Below are 20,730 nucleotides of genomic sequence, written 5' to 3' on the forward strand. Positions count from 1 at the left end.
AATTATAAAGGCTATAAAGTGAAATTATTTTATAAATCTTGAGCTTCCAAATTCCACTTAAAAGAACAAATTAAAGGTGACAATGCAATCTAATTAATCACTAATTTAGTATTCTAATCTATCGAGTGATGCAAGCATTGAAAGTTATACGTATACTTTATGAATTTAACGCCAAATAGCGTCACTACCTTTGATGGAAAATTATGGACGTATCTTTTATCACTCTTTAGTTTAAGCTATAATCTTCTCGTAAACGGCTTCGTATTGCATTTCCTCCTTTACTTACTTTCCCTAAAACGGGGACAATTATATGCACCGTATTACTTATAAAAATACGTGTGACAACTGAGATCAATTACGGAGTATAATGATATTGGTTGATAACGTTGATAATAGTCATGCATTTAGTAATAACTTATTTTTCGCTTATTTAGAGGTTGAGTATTCTCATGTTTTATCAATTTATTTATTTTCATGTTTTATTTTATATGAAGGGTAATTATACAATACGGTTGTACTATATGTGATACAATATAAAGATCATTTGCGGCGTTTATGGCGATACACATACTATCAAATCATCCCAAATTGGTGTTCTTTTTCGGTAATTATAAATAAAAGACACTCGAAAATAAATAAGTAATAAATAGCATTATATTGCTAATATAGATCAAGAAATGAGACTTTCATAGCTAAAAAAACAGAGTACAAGCCCTCAAAAAAAAAAAAAAAAAAAAAAAACAGAGTACAAATAAACACATGTGTCTTCATGTAAAATAAAATATGAGCACAAAATAGCATATCTGCTGTTTGATTGATTCTTAGTGTTTCAAAACATGATTAAAAGTGCTACAAGTACTACCAAATTTGTATGTAAATGACACAGAATCCATGAGTAGTTAATGTACTCCATATTAGACAAGATAATACATTTAAAAAAGGGATTTTATAAGCTGAACTGAACTGAACTTATTAGAGCTGAACTTATTGGAGCAGATCTAAACTGAATATTTTATAAGAGAAAGAAATTAAAAAGTGAGCTGAACTAAACTAAATTAATTGGAAATAAACTGAAAATAATATGAAGAGATACTTCATACCTACAGTCTTTGGATTGGAAAGTACAATGATATAACTGACTATACAAAAATAAAAAAAAATACTAAGTATAGGTATGAAGATGTTAATATGAACTACTACTTGGAAAAATAGAAAGCTAAACTATTCATGGAGAATAAACTAAAATTAGTACTCGTAATTAAGACTAATGACAAAGGGTCAAAGGCACAAATTAAAGCTAGTGACTAGTACATGTGGATAGGAAGTCCAGCTGGCATATAATGCTAGCTCAAAAGTGTCATGTTGGTAGTAGTACACTAGTACTAGTAGACTTAGCTGTACGCGCGATGGGATCACTAAAAGGCTTTAAAGAAGTAGTATGCTTTTTAAGGAAGTTTTACAAATATTGCACCATATTCATTTTAGAGAAAGAAATAGTTGTATTCACACTATAAATACCTAATATACTCTTACTTTTCAACACTTACTTTTTTTTTTTTTTTTTGTATACAATCACATGGACAACTTTGTATTTCTACTCCGTACCTTTCTCTCTCATCCTTTTTTCCACTACTAAAAAAATTGTGTCAACCCTTTATGTACAATAATAAAAGAACGGAGGAAGTAGTATGCATCCTTATTTTTATTATAAGATATAAAATAAAGAAACATAATCCTAAAATGAGATAAATAGGAATCCAAATTTTAATTTATCTTTTAATCAGATAATCTTTGTTAATCGTAGATCTAATTTATTTTTCCTTATAAAAACCAACTATTAAATCTATTCTAATACCACTAAATTAATTAAACAAATAAATGTCCTAATTGAAACTCCTACATAATTCAAGTGGTTAGAGTTTCCTTCCCAGTTTCAAGAGTCTTTAGGATCGATTTTTATCATCTATCCTTATGGCTCTCTAAATACCAAAAAACATAGAAAAATCCTTTCAAGATAAAAACTGATAATGTAGGTTCTAAACACCATGTATCTTCAAAAGTTGCAAGTAATTAAATCACAAAAACATTTAAATATTTCAAGAATCGTTAAGAAAAATCATATTGGACTCTGTTCCTGCATCATACACCTATTTTCAGAAAAAGAAAAAGAGGAAAAAAAAAAAAAAAACCAACTATGGTTAGGTTGTTAATGAAGGGTTTCGGGTATAATTCAAGTTAGTGGTTTATGGCTAAAGTTTAGGGATTTTTAGTGTTTGGTTTAGGGTTAGGGATTAGGGTTTAGCTTAGGGTTAGTGTTAAGATTAGCATTTAAGGTTAGGTTTAGGGTTGTTTAGCTAGGGTTTAAGGTTTAAGGTTAGGGATCGGATTAGGGTTTAGGGTTAGTGTTAAGGTTAGCATTTAAGGTTAGGATTAGGGTTGTTTAGCTAGGGTTTAAGGTTTAGGGTTAGGATTTAGGATTACGCTTATGGGTTTAGGGTTTTTCAAATGAATTTTCGTTTTCTTCTTTTTTTTTTTTTTTTTTTTTGAAAGAAACTGAATTAGATTTTTTGAATAATCATTTTGAAAAAATAATTGGCAACGTTAGTTTAGGATTTAACGATGTAAATTATTGCCAAAACACGCCCAAATTGGTTTTTTATTTATAATTTTTTGGATTTGTCAAAATAAAATTGGAAAAATTGCCGAGAATAATATCACCTTTCAGCCTTCTTCCAATAATGGAACCACCTATGGTTTATTTCAAGATAAAACCTCCTTTCACTCCACTCTTCTTTAAATGGAACAAAAAATCGATAATCTATTGTTATTTTTTTTTTTTTTAATTTAACATTTTATTTTAATAACAATGAATTTAATTTTTTTATAAAACCTTAAAATAAACTTTTTTTTAAAAAAAAAAAAAAAAAACCAACCCTAGAAATAATATTTTATTTTTTTTTTTTAAAAAAAACTCTTTCTTCCCCGTAAGAAGCCTCCCTCCATCTACCTCCACTACGAACTCCGGCCAACGGAAACCACCCCAACCCAACCGGAATTCACCGGAAAGAATCCCTTCCCCGTCCCTACCCTCGAAACCACTTCTTCAAGATCTCGAAGAGAAAACCATCCCTATGAAAGTTTCGCGTTTGGTAATGTGGGTTTGGGAACGGGTTAAAGTCTAGTGAAGGGTTGGGGCAAGGGTCGGGATTTCAAGGGGCTTGCGAAGGGATGTGTTACTAGTAAAAATTTACTCTTTACGGCCTTAATGGCCGTTATAGTCTTATAGGGTATGTATATGTGGAATATGTCCCCGTGACACCTAAAAAGCAAGAAAATGAGGCATGTCATTCTTGTTGGTGTCAAATTAGTGTGTGAACATGAGACGTGAAAAAAGTCATGCAAATAATTCATTAATTATCCCGACTACTTAATATAGTAATCCTATTTAGGGAGTATAATTTCTGACATTACTCCACTAACTACTCAACTAGTGGAGTATGTGTTTTTCAGTAAAAGATAAGTAATTTTATATCTTCTTACACTATTTTAAGGACATTCATACTTCATTCGAATAAATTTATCTCATTTTATGCAGTCCTAATTCCCAACCACTTGGTGTGTACGAAACATAATTCTTTATATGGTAAGGTTGTTGCTCCTATATATTATAGTATTCTTAGAGGCACCAAATTATGGCATGATGTGTTAAACATATATGCATGTGTGAGTGTGGTGATGGGAGCTAGTGTTCACGAGAATGGTATCACACTATCACAAGCCAATGTTCGCCACTCTAGGACATGCAACGAACAACTCGTTCTTAGGTGCCGTATCAATAGATCAACTAATCGGTTAAATTTACTATATATGTTGTTGTTTCTCAATATATGTGACGTAAAAGAAAGTATGGTTATTTAAATAATGTAAGGTCATATTTAAATAATTTGATCTAATTTAATTTGATGTAATATGATACTTCGAATGATTTTTTTAAAGTTGACTAAAATTTGACTTTATCTACTTATACACTAATTCGTAAGAATGAAATATTATTAAATATGAAATATATGTTAATGTGTAGTTTTTTTTTTTTTTTTTTTTTTTTTTTTTTTTTTTTTTATAGTTTTTTAATAAAAATATTAAATTAAAAATATTTATTTGGTAATGAGTAAATGCAAATAAAAAGGACAAATCAATAAAATTTGGGTTGCTCGATCATACCACTTTAATGTTGCACATTTACTTACAGGAGTACAGGACAAATGAATCGGTGTCACATTTCATGAATTTATGATATGAAATCCAATTAAAATGCGACTCGTCACGTCAAAGAGATGCATGGAGTTGAATACTAGGAATGTATTGTTATAGTCAATTCGATCAATTCGTTGCAGAAGTGCGGTTTTGTGTTTGGTTCAAAGCTTTGCTTGAGAGCATATCTAAAGCAAAAATAAAGTTTTCCTCCACTAGTTTTTGACTTTTTGTATAAACAATAAGGTTGTTATTTGAATGAAATATTTCAACTAATATGACATAACTCTTGTTGGTCTCTAATTCTCTATTGTTCTAACCAAATAAAATAAAATATTCTCTATTGTATTTTTTGTTGATACTTGATGTTCGGAATCCAAATTCGATCGATCAATCAATCGAGTCTAACGGTCTCACCTTTGTATGTACGTGCATGAGCCATTAATTTAGAGTACTTTATAACAACACTAATTAAATTGCGTCGCAAAGTTTGAAATTCTATCTTGAAGAGTTAATAAAAACTAGTACGAGAATCATCTGTCCCATAATTTGTGTCCCATTGGTGTTCCACTAAATATGACATATATGTGCATGATACACAAAAAGCGAGATGGAATCATAACTTGTTAAATTTCCTAATCTTTCCATGCCTTTAAGATGTGAAATTTTTAGGTGGTTTAATTTGGTTGACTACAAAGAGAACTAGCTTAGTGTGAAGTTGCACTTCTTTCTACAAAATGGAGGAAGATGCAATTCCTGTAAGGCTATAACGTGCATAAGAAACTATATATTTATTTAGCTAGGTCTCTGCCTCTTCATGTACATGGAGGAAAATTACTATAATGGACCAAACAACTAATTGCACATAAAGTGTTAGAAATGGAAATACACATGAGTACAACTTTCTAAAATTATTATACTATTAATATAATTATCTTTTATACTGACGTCCAATACTTATGAAAATATGACTTACAGAAGGGGAAAAAAAAATCAATATATATAATTATTAAGGTGCATTATAATGTTTTCCTCGAAAAAAAAAATAAAAATAAAAAAAGGTGCATTATAATGTTTATCATATTCTCTTTTTTTTTTTGACGGGAATGTTTATCATATTCTCACTTATTATTAACTCAATAAAACTTTTTAGCTATACTATTAAACTTAATTAATTAACCCTTGATAATTGTTGCAGAGCATTTGAAATTTTCAAACTTAAATTTCTTTGAATTAAGTGAAAAATGAGGTAAGCATACAACTAAACATTGAACGAGCCAAGACTTTAGCTAAAACGATCCATTTTAACATAAAAAGGAAAAAAAAATACAAAGATACCACTAATTTAGGGGGAAAATGCCACAAGTGGAAGAAATTAGCTTATTGTCGTTAATGTACATTTAATTTGCATAATAATCCACGTTCGTAAATCATGATCAACATATATAAGATTAAGCAGCGTCTTATCTCGCCTCTTCAATGATTAGAAAGGATGATGTTGAGTTAAAGCCTAATTTAGCTGATTTAATGAAGATTTGATACAACTTTTAATTTTTTCACCAAAAAAAAAATGAAGATTTGATACAAAATACTCCCTATATAATTGGTCGTCGTCGGTAATGAAGAGAATTATATTCTAACTAGTAATTATACATAATTACATATGCCTGCGTATATTATCAATATTTATATAAACCTATAATTAATTAGGATTGTACGTTTGGTTAAATATATATCATGTCAAATTTATTGTCAATGTCATTCGTGTAATAGTAGTACACTAGTACTACATGTCTATCTAGTATCTACATAGTAGTAATCCGTATGCATAATTCGTCATCAATGTATGGTTTTGATTTTATTGCTCGACTTTATTTGAGTGCTTGTCAGTTACTCCGTATTAAGAGAAACTATGTCATCTTGCTTGAAGTGAGGACTAAACTTTTTGTACAAGGGCGAAAGAAAGGTCTCCAACCACTGGACTAACCTTGATTCTCTCTTTGAAAGGATAAGTGGTGGTGGTGGTATAGCATGGCAATAACTGATAGAATATCTTATACGATAGTAATTTTTTTTTAATTAAAATAAAAAATAAAAAAATAAAAAAATAAAAAATGAGTGGGAGATATATTTTGACTCGGCCACGCTAAGACTAGGGCAAATTTTTTTGTTTTAATTGCAACAAAACATTAATGAAATGTTTTAAACAATTGTTAGAATATACAAGTATCTCTCAATTCATGCAGGATACATGCATTTATTATGCTGCTTACATAATTTCACATTGATGGAACATGCTCCTTAAATTGTCAGGCAGAAGTTAAGGTATGTTCACCATCATTGCGAGTTTAAGCTTAAAATTTCGGAACTTTCATGCACCAAAAGTGTTCATAATCTTAATTCTCATTATTTATTCACTGTTTACGAAGATTTAGCTCACTATTTGAACATAAACTCCGTAGTATATATATTAATAAATCTGTACATTTAACACATAAGCATAAAGCTCTTTTATTAATCCGAAGCTGATCGGACTTATAATCTTTTACAAAATCTCAATTAAAAGAAATTTAACCTCATTTTTATGCGAAAATGAACAATTACTCTAATATATCATAGTTGTAAATACAAATTTATACTTCTTGATATACTTAGGCCCTGTTTGATTTACCTTAATTTTGCTGAACTGAAATTATTTTTACTGAACTGAACTTATTTTTATTGAACTGAAATTATTTTTACTAAAATTAAATTATTTTTACTGAACTGAAATTATTTTTTACTGATTTTCTATTATAATTCTTCTTTAAGAAAACTGAATTTTACTGAACTGAACTTATTTTTACTAAACTGAAATTATTTTTACTGAACTGAAATTAATTTTGCTGAACTGAACTTATTTTTACTAAACTGAAATTATTTTTACTTAATACTATTTTTTTAAGGTGAAAAGACAGGGCCTTATTCATTATTCATTTATTCGTAATTCATTTTAAAAACTGTTTATCATTCAAAATCACTTGCCAAAACATGTCATCATCAACCCACAATCCAAGCCCAACAAAATACAACTCAAAACGTCACCGTATTACCTCTCCCGCCTCAATCTTCAATTTGAAAATTTCTCTCTCTTCCTTTTTTTCCCGTTTCTCTCTGCATTTCATGTCTCTCACTCAACTCACTCACTGACTCACTCTTCTCGAAAATTGAACTTCTTAAATTGATTAATTTCAATTTAATCATGGGTTCAAACCCTAGAAGAGATAGAAAATCCCCAATTCAAAACGATTTATGGAATCAAATTATAGCAGAAGATCAACATAATCTTAATCGTCAAAAACAACCTCAACTCGTCGTCACTTATCAGCGTCACAAATCGGATGATGCTGCTGCTATAAAACCCACTCGAAAGTTGGTTTTTTTTTTTACTTTTCTTTGTAGTTTAATTTTGGTATAATTTATCCCCATTTTCCCAGATTTTTAGGGTTTTTGTTTGGGGTTTGATTTTGATAGGTCGGGAAGCAGTAGTTCGAGGGAAGGAAGTCTCGCGAGTCGGGTGAGTTTCGTGGCGATTAATAATAACTCGCAACGAGTTAGTTGGAATCGTTCACTTTCAACCAGGTTTTCTTCTTTGCCCTTTAAAATCATTTCATATTTTTATATTGATGATAATTTTTTTGGGTATTTTTAATAATGTTATAATAATGTTATATTGTTCTTAAAAAATTCTTTTAATTTTTAAGTGTATAGTGAACTAGGTATTATGATGAATTTGATTTGATTTTCAAATTCTTGCTAAAATTGTGTTGATGGATGATTGATGTAGAGGGAGGACAAGTATTGCGATTTTAGCAGTAGGGGATTACAAGGAGCAGCAGCAAAGGGCACCCAGGAGGAAACCTAGACCACCTCTACCTAAGGTATAAATTTTATTTTATTTTTCGTCTATTGGGTGTTGACTAGCTTAGTTGGTTTAATGTCTTGGCGGCGGTACCCATAATGTGGGATCAAATCCCGTCTACATTGCTTCCCTTTATTAATATCCCGTCTACATTGCTGCCCTTTCGTGGATACCTATACACAAGATAAAAGTATGAATCTTTTCTTCCCCTTGCACTATAACATGATTTACCAGTAATTGGCTTGATTGTGGGGGAATCTGATTGAGCAGTTTGACTGGTAATTTAGGGAGAAAAGATATCCCTTTAAATTAATTTCTACACTGAGAGGCACTAGGTCACAAGAGGTCAAATATTGGGTGTTTTTATTTTGTAATATGATGTTTAAGACTTTCAGTTCTTTACATAACAGTCTAAGAGATTGTAGTTTGTAAGCATTTTTTTATATTGAATATTTCTGTATGTGTTGTATTATATATTTATATTTTATATCACCTCCGTCTTCAAACATTTTTCTTACATCTAATCATTGAGGACGTGACATGATTTTACTAACATATTAGTGAGATCATTCTTACACTCACACTGTCACTCAATGTATGTCGGCTGTCTTAAATTGAATAGCTTAATGTTAAGTGAGTTAGTTCATAGCTTTGAAGGAAAAGAAAACACTTTTAACAAAAATCCCTTAATATCATCATTTTCAGACAAAGGAAGTAGTATAAAAATGCTTGTGGGTAATCATATTATCAAATTTTTATCATTATACTATATTTTTTCATCAATTCTTTCTATTTCACACTCCCTCCCTTGTGCCAAATAAGGAAAAATAGGGATTTCATGATGATGGAGTTTTGTTTTTTTGCCATTAAGGGAAAAGTTACACAGGCACCGAATTTTGAGAAAGAGAGAGCATACTTCCAAGAAGTTGATGCAGATGAGTTGTTGGAAGAAAGTCCTTCACCTAAAAAAGTTGCTTGGGTGATGGGAATTCAACCTGACAATATAAGAGTGCCTCCACTCTGCTCAAGGCTCGAAAAGTGGTTACATGCTAAGAAGCAGCATGTAATTCCTTCCAGCACACTATCTACCATATTAAGAACTCCAGATGGGGAAACACTGGAGCCTATTCCTTATAATATTGATGGGTTTGATTCCTCGTGTCTGAGAAAGTCTAAAGAATTTCGTCTGCGCAGTATATCTGGTTCACTCTCAGTGCAAGACATGCTCACACATTTAGGGAAGGGTCATATTGATCTTGAGCACCTAGAGGACAAGGACTTTGATGATATAGAATCCGAGATCAAGAAACTTTCTTTAGCATCGCGGCCTAGTTCTTTGGCTAATGAGGCGTTTTTTGCACTTATGAAGGAATGCGAACAGTCAGCTCCTTCAACGTTGTTTGAAGTGTTCTCCAACCTCTGGTCAGTATTTTGTTGATTATAGTCACCTTCCTCCATGTCATATAAGCTGCATAGTATAAATGAAAATTCTATCAAGATAGAAAAACGACAGGTAGAAAATTATCTTGCTGAACTGCCACAAAACTTGTTTTTACTTAGAGTCTGCCTCATGTAGACAGGAATATATTCTTTGTGTTTTGTTAATTCAACTTACTTTTAGCTTATCCATAGTGCCATACACAATTCATACATGTCAGTATATCCTTTTTAACCAAACGTGATGAACTTATAATTATGAAATGCTAATGCTGTAAATGATTTATAATTGGCAAGAACGCATGGTAATTTAGAATCACATTGCAACCAAATTTTCTATGTTTCTAGGCACAATTTTCTGGTAGAGAAAGTATAAGTTAAGTGAATGATTCAAACGGTATTAGATAATATTAGTAGTAAGGTATTATTGATTGTCTTTTTACTTAAGTGGCTTAGATGATGGAGGTAGTACTTCTCATGGAGTTAATTGCTCGATATATCAGTCTTTTTTCTTGTTATTGTAAAGGGCTGACTGTTAATGGGTGAGCACTGAGCACTTTCAAGCAACTATATCATTCTTCAAATTTAATCATCAGGACAAAATTTAATTTCTGATTTTTGCTTCTGATATTTGTTATGAGTATCATATGCACCTGAAAGCCCATATTGTAAAGATAGGGCTTCTTCCACATTTCATCTTGCATTTCCTTGTGTTTTTGCCATGAATTCGCAAGCATAGAATTTTTCTCTAATGAAATTTGGAAATATGGAATTCAGTGACACAGGAAGTATCGTTAAGATTGGTGAAGGTACATTTGGAGAGGCTTTTATTGCTGGAAATTCTGTATGCAAAATTGTTCCTATTGATGGAGAACTAAGAGTAAATGGTGAAATACAAAAGGTACAATTTAAAGCAATATCTCTTATCGTTGCTTTGTGTTCCTTGCTCATTGTGCCTGAGTATGTCATGCATTGGCATCACACAACTATGAGCAGCAGTCCTAAGTAAAGTGTTTTCTTGGCTTGTGCTTTAGAACATTCAAGATACAATTCTTGGAAATGAGACGAACTTAAACAGAATTTCCTATTCTTGTTGCAAAAGGCCTTGAAAACACATCAATCATGCTTTAGACAGCTGCTCACATTTGGTTCATCAGATTTTCTGCAAAATATGCTAAACTAGCAAAACATATTTTTTATAGTTGATCATTCAGTACCTTATACATTTTAAGTAAACTTCAAAATTGAATTATACTACATATATATTTGAAGAAATGTATTTTTTTTATTATGAATACTTTACAGAGATCTATGGAGTTGCTGGAAGAAGTGATACTGTCACGGACACTTAATCGCTTAAGAGGGAGTGAGGTTCTATTTGACAATGCTACCACTACATTTATACAGACAAAAGAGTATGTTCAATTGAGAACTAAGTTATCTTTGGTATCTAGGAACTTCTGGTTGCTCTTTTTGGTATGAAATAGGTGCTCTTACTATTGCAGTTCAAGCTGGACTTCTTAGTCTGAGATGCTGTGCCATAGTTTTGGAAATAGGAGATATCTAGCTAATCATCTATTTACACACACAGTCACACACACACGCACAGAGTACGAGTATACCATGTTATGTTCAACTCATCTAATTGTTTCTAGCCAGCAAGCTTAGCAATAGGGTTCTGTTGGAAAGTTGGAAGAAATAAATTAGAACAAATGAAAAGGAACGATAAATGCAGAAATAGATAGAAAGACAACAGTTATAACTTCAACTTAAAAGGATCTGGAAATGTATACATGACCAGTAGCTCACTAGTTCAACACAGCCTATGAATCTAACATTTTATGGCTTTGTTCTTATAGTATAATTGCTAGCTTGCACCGCTTATGAATAGTCACTTACTGACTTACATAGTACGTTCCAAGAACTTATATGTGTAAAGATGCTAGATATATGCTTGGATTGAATTTCTGTTAACAATCTTATACTACGTGATAGATTCTTAATTCTTTGTTTTTCAGTATTAAGGTTTGTCAAGGTCCTTATGATCCCGTTCTGCTGAAAGCTTGGGAAAATTGGGATACAGAGCATGGCTCAGAGAATGACCATCCTAAGCAATTTCCTGAGAATCAGGTTTGTATTCTATTGCAGTTTGACATTTGCATGCAGCTTTGCTAGACACAGCTGCAATGTTCCATATAACTGTCTACTTACTCGATCATTATTTTGATTGCAGTGTTATCTTGTTTCAATCCTTGAGCATGGCGGTACTGATCTTGAAAGTTTTGTTCTCTTAGACTTCAATGAAGCGCAGAGTTTGTTAGTTCAGGTATATAATGACTTTTGTATGATACTATTTTTTATAAAAAAAATTTGCTCAAAATGCTTGGACTATGAATTGCAGGTAACAGCTGCCCTGGCTGTTGCTGAAGCTGCTTTTGAATTTGAACACCGTGATTTGCACTGGTAAACTCTAAGAACATCTTGACATGTGAATATCTTCCAGTATATTGTTGTGCTACAGTCAAAGTCTATAATTTTATTTTCCCCTTTTTTTTCCCTTTCTAGGGGAAACGTTCTTTTAAGCAGAAGAGAGACTGATGTGCTGCAGTTTACTCTTGAAGGAAGGACGACATCCATAAGAACACATGGGCTGTTGGTTTCCATAATAGATTTTACCCTTTCAAGGATCAATACAGGTAATTGTCTATGAACTCAATACATTGCTGTATATCTTTGGCATATTGATTAACTGATATGCATTACACACAGGCAACACAATTCTCTATTTGAATTTATCCTCGGATCCTGAGCTTTTCGAAGGTCCCAAAGGAGATAAGCAAGTAAGAAAAATAATTAGAATACAGTTCTGCCACTTGTTTCTATGAAGATGAATTTGTGATTGAATTCTCAATCTTCTTGTACAGGCAGAAACATATCGGAAAATGAGGGAGGTCACAGATGATTGCTGGGATGGAAGGTATCTTTCGGCATTAAGATTGATTCTTATTAATTATGTTGAATCTACTGTAGGGCTTGGACTTTGATCAATAATCAGTTTCTATGAAGAAGTTCAATGAATGTTTAATTTGATTGAAATTTTCTGTTGGCAGTTTTCCAAAGACCAACGTATTATGGTTGCAGTATCTGGTGGATATATTGGTGCTGAAGAAATCATTTGTAAGTACTTAATCTACCTTGTTATATTATCTAATATATTGGCCAATGCCAACCATTTGCTTGGGCTTGAAGATGCATATGTAATCAATATATGGATAGTTTATATTGCATCGATATATATGTTCACCATCAGTTGAGCTAATTTGAATAAGTGCATGGTTATTAGTCCTTATTCATTCACTTGGCAGCTGAATTTCAAAATGGGAGACTAGATCATTCATGTTATTTTGTTTCCAGAAACGTTGTGGAAAAGATGAAAGAGAGTTACGATCCTTGAAGAAGCGATGGAACAGTTGCAATTCTGCAAAGGAAGCACTTTCAGATCCTTTATTCAGTGATCTGCTTGTAGATCACACAGCTTGAGGAAAAGCTCCTGGGGGCAAAATAAGGGTCATTGCTTCAGGCCTTTTGCCATAACAGCTTCAATCATTAAAAACAAGAGTAATTTTACCAAGAGAGGTGAATGTATGGCAGTTCTCACCGCTTAGTGAGAAGCCTGTAAGGCTGTAAATGTTTGGTTCTTTTCTCAAGTTTGTACATGAATGTATGTACTATTTGTAATTATGTACTCATTCACTGGAATGGTTTCATCTTTTTATCTGAATTCCTTGTATTTAAACTTAAATGAAATCATTTTGACTGTAAGATGAATTTGGCAGTCCTTTAATTCAACCCTTTGTTTTTCTTCATCATTTACACATGTTGCATGTTCAATTGCTTATCATCATTGATGTTAAGGCTTCTTATGAATTTATTTTCAACGCCTTATTAAAATGGACTTTGCAATGAATTGGATGATTGTTTCTTACTAGCTGCCTTGGTGCTGGTGCCATTAGAAACGCGCAGAATCCTAAACAATGGAATGCAGTTCTAATGAGACCTAGCCACTCAGAGAAGAATGCCTTTCCCTCAGCCTGCCGTAAGTGGTTGCAACTGTGGCGACTGCCTTGTGTTGTGGGTGTCATTCGCATAGGAGTGCATGATGCATAGTTGCTAACTTTTATACAGAGTAAAAATCATGGTCCTTGCTCTAATGGTCTTCATGGAGATGTATATTAAGTCTATAACATGAAGGGAAAAAGGACTACCACGTAAAGTTACGCATTCTGCTTGATATTGTAATGAAAATTTTTGTAATCAAAAGTCACCTTTATACCTTTTAAATTAAAAACAGTTCATTTGATAGGTAGTAATGATAATGAATATATATGTAGTTTGTAAAACAATGCTTATACGAGCGTAATTTCTATAGAAATAAAAACCATATGTCATTAACTCATTATACACATTTTTTTTATTCTAGTAGATAAAATAGCAATGAAAATTTACCATTTTATGTGGTATTTTATGACAATTTGTACCAGCCTACCAAATGGACTAGGGATTATACTTTTTACAGAGTAAACATAGTTTTGGCTGCTTTACAATCTAAAAATTTGGCCATCAAATGATCCAAATAAAAAGAGCATAAACCCATATAGTCTTCATCATCCAAATCAGTTTGCTTGGTCAAAAAGAAAGAATTGAGGATAAGTCCCATGAATACTTTTAGTGGTGACATCGAACATGCATGGCATTGCCCAAAGTTTTTTCCTTTTCATTCCCTGTTTCCCCCACCCACCCATCAAGTTCATAAAGAAGGGATTAGATTTTACAACTTTGTGATGTATCATTGTATCCTGCAACCCATTTAATATATACCGCATTTCAATTAAAGATTCGTTTATTTTGACGGAAAATATAATTCAGAAAAACGTACATAATTGTTAAAATAGGCTAACTTTGTGTGTTTTTTTACATGAAAGGTTACAAAGGAAAAGAAAAATGAGAGTGGGAGGGATAAGATAGCTTGGACGGGAGAAGAGGTAATGCATGTTAGGGATTAGATTACATAACATTCTTTCGTCACAAAAGGAGAATTTTTTCTATAGTGAAAGGTCAAACAATAGAAATGTGTAATCATTTTCTTGAAGAAATATTTTCCGTCAAAACAAATAAAGCCCAAGAGTGTATAAAGAATGTTAGTTTGAAGGTTCGTTTCTTATTTAGCTTTCATGCCTCTCCCTTGAAATAAAAGAAACGTTCTATAATACTACTACGTAATAAACAATTTTGCCTATTGCTTTCTCTATGTATGTACGTGTAGACAAAATTCAGTTGGTATGATAACCATAATATCCCAAAAGTTTAATAATATATTAATACATTTCCATCTCATACATGTTTGATGGAAATAACAAGATATAAGAAAGCAAGATAATCAAATCTCAACCAACTTGTTAAAAAAACAAAGAAGTTGATGAGACTCAAAACTAATCTAGCTCCAAAGTATCACATCTTCACATGCACTAAGAAACCAAGATTCTGGTATAAAAGTAACTTATTAGTGGATGATTATCTGTTAATCACATCTTAATCTCTTTTTTTTTTTGGTGGTCTAATTAATAATAATTTTGATGTAAAAGACTCCCTTTGTTTTGGGGTCTAAATTATTATCATCTAAAAATAATCAGCTTAATTGTGATTGCTTGATCAATCCATCCATCTTTTGGCCTTACTTTCTGGCTTTGTAGAAACCTTTTTGACAATTAATAAAAGTAAAAACATTTTTAAGATAAAACTTTATCTTAAATAAGATTTGGCCACTTATAATTCTTGGTGCATGGAGTAATGCAACTTTGCGCAAAAAAAATGAACACATGCAAGGTTTAATTTTTATTATACAGTGTGTATGATATAGTTAGTTCATCCTTCCTTATCAAGTTAACTTTGGTGACGTTGGTTTTGCACTAGTTGTACATTGTTTATTTTGTCCGATACTTAGTTCCCTAGATAACATATATTTAATCCCTCTTTACTGCCCTCGTCTTTATGTTCTTTCTTCATTCTTGCTATATAGTTGTAGCCCTTGTAGGCAGATCTTCAATCAATTATCATAAGCTTGAAATAGATCGAACTGGCATATATCGTACACGCATCAAACCTCCATGCATGTGTAACAAATGGGTAGGAGAATGTCTAGGGTGTATGATTATATTGAATTTGCAGGATTGTTATTTCAATAATTGAAATTACATATACATAATAAATTCTTTGCTATCAATAAGGTATTTAAATATCATATAATATCTTGTAATAAAAACCAAAAAAAAAATCATCATAATATCGGAGGATAAAACTCAATCCCTTCTTCTTTTCGGTACAAACTTTGCCATTTAAGAACATTCAAATTTATATTATTTTATTATAAATTTGAGTCCAATCTCCTTGGACGACTCTCAATCCATCAATCTAATAATACTAAAATACAAGATTAGCTAGGATGAGAAGCTAACTTAATTTTAATTTCTTGAATGATGATAACATAAAACATAGATTCTTTTTCAATAAATAAATTAAATATCATCAATCCAGAAAAACTTACTAAATTTATTACAAATTTGAGCTCGATCTCCTTGGACCTTCGATAAACCTCCTAATACTCTTTCAAAAAAAAAAAAAAAAAAACCTCCTAATACTAATAAAGAACAAGATTAGGATGAGAACGAAGCTAAGCTTACTTAACTCTTAAACAATGTTTATACGTGTATCAGATATTTGCATGATGCTGCCGTCAAATGAAGGGTCAAATTGGAGATCGCGATCATAAACATGTCATCTTAACTTTATGTTGTATAAAAATAATACAGAAATTTTGTTTTTACACGCTATTAGGTACTCTTTTATGAGGAAGAAAAAGACATCTCTTTATTTTATTTATTTATTTATTTAATTGTTATTGTTGATTAGCTTAACATTGTATAATCACATACATTAAAAATAATAACGTGATAGTATTAATTTAAAAGAAGGCGGAAAGTAATTGCATTACAGTTGATATAATTGTTCAAGATATTGTAATTATTGTATCATTAGCATTAAGCTATATTGTCCCGGATATATGGAAGAACTTTTCAATTTTTTTTAATTTCTCCAATAATTTTATGTAATTAATTTTTTTTTTTTTTTGGTGTTTAGAAAGCCACAAAGGACGGAGGTGAGAATCGATCTCACGATCTCCTGAAACCGGGAAGGAACCTCTAACCACTTGTTACTCTCTTATGTAATCAAAATTATGGAGGAAGTGTAAAACAATCTTGGTCTAAAATGTCCTTATTTGTTAAAAAAAAAAAGTGTAGAACGGCCTAAATGTATATGTTTAGAATTACACAAATATAATCTCGAGAAAGATACATTAACATAAACTTAAATCTGTAAATTTTATATATTATGGATTTAATTTCAAAAACTAAAGAATGAACGAATTTTCGCCTCTATCATCTTGACATAAGTTGAATAAATTAAATAAAAACAAACAATTAAAGACATAAAAGATAACACGATGTTAACTGTTAAGCACCTCCTAGTGTTTGTTATATGTGCTTATAATTTTTCAGTGGATGCAAAAGAAGTTTGTCCACTACCCTAAACCATAAAATATCTCTGCAATTAAATTTTTAATTAAACCTTCTAGGTTAATTAATTAACTAGTTTTAATTAAAAAGGTTTAGGCCCTGAACTGTTGTCTGTTTGCCTTGTCGGCTGTCTGTTTGTTTATCATTCAATTTTGTTTAAGGTTGATATTACATTTCTTGTTTATGAAGGTTCCATAAATTTATTTTTTAGAGGTATTTATTGCAATTTATAGATATATAAAAAAGTACATTTTATACATATCTAATTGCAATCATTTCATATAAATGATGGATTAATGCACATTGATTTTGTGTAAATGTTTATGATCATAGTTTGACAATAAAAAAAGAGAACGATCTGATTAATAAAACTGAAGATTAAAGTAGCATCTATTCGACTTTGAGACATTAATTTTCTTTTGTTAATTTTTGGAAGATATGTACAAGTATGAGTATGGCTAATTTTTTTATTCATTATACAGTGCAACTTGTATGTTGTATGATATATAATTTTAAATCTTTTTGAAATTTAATAATGATGCTTAATCAGTTCTTTGACATGGTATCAAATTTGATATAACAAAAAACCACGAGTTCAAATCTTATGTATCTCTTTTTATACAACGAACGAAGTAAATATAATTACTCATAGATGGATCGGAAGAAGTACATCATACGCCTTGCATGCCTTTTAACTCCATTGTAGAGTTCCCATCACTAGCACGTGAAATCAATTAATCACCCATTACCCCATGTTGTACATGCATATGAGCATCAAAAAACTCTAATCTCTACTCAGTTTTCCTTTTCTCCAATATTCTCCATCTTATTCTTCTTTTATAAACAACTTCTTTTTTTTTTTCTTTTTTTTTTTTTTTTTTTTTTTTGCAAAATGCTCTGTATTTGATTCTCTATATATTCTCAAAAATTATAAATTAAATAAATTATGTAAAATAAAATTGGTAATTGGTAGCAAAGGAACATGCATCTCCTCATCTTTCATGACAAAGCAAATGTCTTTTCCTTTTTTCTATTTCACCAAATTGCACAAAACCATATATTATAGGTCTCTTTCCCTTTTCCACTTTATACTACTCTACTTTCTTTCTTCCCCACCTTCTCTATATTCACCTTTCTTTTCATTTTTGTACTTATAAATCTTCTTAAATCATTATCATTTCATTAATTTTTTAAAAGCTTATTATTGCAAAATCCCTTATTTTTAGGTTTCTTCCCAAAAACCCACCAAAACCCTCCTCATGGCTAAACTTAAGCTTAACTCCCTATACTTCATCTTGCTTCTCTCCATAACCATCTCCGAATGTGGTAAGTACGTTTTTACTATTATTAGTTTTAGTACGAGAGATATCTCACCGTGCAAGATCAATTCGACAACTCTATTGTTTATTTCAATCTGTTACATGTTTGTTGGATGCAATTAGATATCTTTTGCAAATGTCTTATGATGTTTTATTAATGAATTGATTTCACTAAAAATAAAAAAAAGGAATTACTATGAGTTTAAAAGTTAAAAATTTACTAAAAATGTTATATTTCTTGCAGGAGGAAATATGGATTCAGAAACAGGAAAAACACAGAGAAAACTTCAGAAAATTGTCAGAAGATTAGATGATTCTACAACAAACCCGGCAAATTTCCCACCATCTACACCATCACCAACAATTATAACAGTCCCTGCTTCAAACCCCACAACCCCAGAAAACAACCAATTTCCAACAACACCACCAGCAACCACAACAATCCCTGCTTCCAGCACCCCAACAACACCAACACCCATCACTAATCCTGCAAATACCGGAAACGTGCCGGTATCGAACCCGCCTAGCCAGCCCACAGGTGGTGGTACTGGTAGCACAGGGCAGAGTTGGTGTGTGGCTAATAGTGGTGCATCAGAGACTGCACTGCAGAGTGCATTAGATTATGCTTGTGGAAATGGGGCTGATTGTTCAACAATTCAAGATGGGGGTAGTTGTTATAATCCTAATAGTCTTGCTAATCATGCTTCTTATGCATTTAATAGTTATTTTCAGAAGAATCCTTCACCTACTAGTTGTGATTTTAATGGTGCTGCTCAGCTGGTTAACACTAATCCTAGTAAGTTTTTTTGCTTAAGTTTTTTTCATTTTAATCTTTTATGATTTTTACATAATTTACTCGTGTTAGTGGGTCGATGTCAATTAGTTTAGTTGGTAAAGTTTTAGTAGTACCCAATATTCGGATCAGTTATTGTCTACATCATTGACTTTTGCGACTTTCTATAAACCCAAAAAAAGAAAAATGAGTGTTTTACTATTACTAGTAAATAAGATTTACCACAAAGGGTATTGTTTCTGCATCATTTATGAGTGTGTCTACTAATTAGTGAGATTCTAGCTAAAGGGGGTTTTAGAGATATGAATCATGATTTATGCATCAATTATGAATGTGAACTAATCTTAGTATGTTCTAATGTGGGGATTTGGGTGTATGTGTAGGTACTGGTTCTTGTATCTACCCATCATCAGCATCCGGAACTGGAACCGGAACCGGAACAGGAACAGCTATGCCTTTATCAACAACTCCTCCAACAACAGAGACACCTTCTTCAACATTTCCAACACCGACAACAACGTCCTCACCCGGGACTACTGGAATGCCATATGGGAGTCCATCATCTGGGTATGCTATCTTATTAACTAACTAGATCTATATACACGTGATGCATGCTTCAAATATCATAAATATGTATTAAACTGTGATATAGACAGTATAATAATCAGTTGATATAATACTTTTTATCTTCTTATTATATGGTTGCAGCACCTTTGGATCACCATCATTCTCAACTCCAGGCAACCCAAATTCACTGTTTCCTGCAAGCTATGGACCTGATAGTCCTCCACTTGGATCTCTTCCTGCAGGTTCAGCTGCTCTGCGACCTGACATCAGTTTTATCACCCTGATAGTTTTCTACTTCACAGGAAAACTTATTCTGAGTACATAAGTTTTTTGAAATCGGAAGGTTAACAAGGATCCTAGCTAATGGTAAAACAAAGTTATGCTCTTGTACAGATCTTTTAGACCTATGAGATTGAGACAATGAAATATGGTAGCAATTTACAGACTTACATTAGCTTTAGGAGTACTTGAAAAGCGTTAGTAATCGGAAATCCAAACCAGAACTTCAGTTGCCATCGTCTCTGAGATAATGAGTGCAGTTTGTAGGGAAGAGTCACTATATGAGATGCTCTAGATTAGGATTAGCTAGATTTGCATCAGCAGATTAAAGATGTATAAAGGAAACCCGTGATTTGTAGAAGTTGAGAGTTTTCGTGTTATATAATTACTTCAGATTTCTTTTGAGGCAGATAATGCTTATGTTTTTCAGCAATGCATTTATTCAGCCTACACATTTCTGATTAACACATTTAGCAATGTTTCACTGCATTTGACAACTCTATGCCCTCTATGACCGTTAGAGATTAGATCAGAGTTGTCTCAGGCAACGCA

At 31.8% G+C, this 20,730-nt stretch overlaps 2 protein-coding genes across 2 annotated transcripts; both read left to right on the forward strand.

The window, feature by feature from the left end:
- Nucleotides 1-7,359: 7,359 nt before the first annotated feature.
- LOC145605605 (serine/threonine-protein kinase haspin homolog) lies at nucleotides 7,360-13,353 on the forward strand. The gene is made up of 14 exons (XM_081661678.1): nucleotides 7,360-7,662; nucleotides 7,765-7,872; nucleotides 8,078-8,171; nucleotides 9,024-9,574; nucleotides 10,367-10,490; nucleotides 10,895-11,004; nucleotides 11,608-11,719; nucleotides 11,823-11,915; nucleotides 11,991-12,052; nucleotides 12,155-12,285; nucleotides 12,359-12,429; nucleotides 12,514-12,566; nucleotides 12,700-12,766; nucleotides 13,004-13,353. The coding sequence occupies exons 1-14, from the start codon at nucleotides 7,493-7,495 to the stop codon at nucleotides 13,127-13,129; spliced, it is 1,872 nt and encodes a 623-aa protein (XP_081517804.1). The 5' UTR covers nucleotides 7,360-7,492; the 3' UTR covers nucleotides 13,130-13,353.
- A 4,985-nt stretch (nucleotides 13,354-18,338) lies between these two features.
- Nucleotides 18,339-20,592, forward strand: LOC145605867 (uncharacterized). Its single transcript, XM_081661932.1, has 4 exons — nucleotides 18,339-18,546; nucleotides 18,784-19,335; nucleotides 19,716-19,899; nucleotides 20,041-20,592. Exons 1-4 carry the CDS (start codon nucleotides 18,480-18,482, stop codon nucleotides 20,222-20,224), a joined length of 987 nt encoding a protein of 328 aa, XP_081518058.1. The 5' UTR covers nucleotides 18,339-18,479; the 3' UTR covers nucleotides 20,225-20,592.
- The last annotated feature ends 138 nt before the right edge of the window (nucleotides 20,593-20,730 follow it).

Source organism: Chenopodium album, chromosome 22 (assembly GCF_948465745.1).
Source record: "Chenopodium album chromosome 22, dcCheAlbu1.1, whole genome shotgun sequence".
Taxonomy (NCBI): Eukaryota; Viridiplantae; Streptophyta; class Magnoliopsida; order Caryophyllales; family Amaranthaceae; genus Chenopodium; species Chenopodium album.

Bases quoted from the DNA above. Each gene is read 5' to 3' on its own strand.
- LOC145605605 (XM_081661678.1), top strand. From the start codon at position 7,493: ATGGGTTCAAACCCTAGAAGAGATAGAAAATCCCCAATTCAAAACGAT. The intron at 7,663-7,764 runs GTTGGTTTTTTT...TGATTTTGATAG, and splicing joins GCTATAAAACCCACTCGAAA to GTCGGGAAGCAGTAGTTCGA. The intron at 7,873-8,077 runs GTTTTCTTCTTT...TGATTGATGTAG, and splicing joins AATCGTTCACTTTCAACCAG to AGGGAGGACAAGTATTGCGA.
- LOC145605867 (XM_081661932.1), top strand. From the start codon at position 18,480: ATGGCTAAACTTAAGCTTAACTCCCTATACTTCATCTTGCTTCTCTCC. The intron at 18,547-18,783 runs GTAAGTACGTTT...TATTTCTTGCAG, and splicing joins CATAACCATCTCCGAATGTG to GAGGAAATATGGATTCAGAA. The intron at 19,336-19,715 runs GTAAGTTTTTTT...GTGTATGTGTAG, and splicing joins GCTGGTTAACACTAATCCTA to GTACTGGTTCTTGTATCTAC.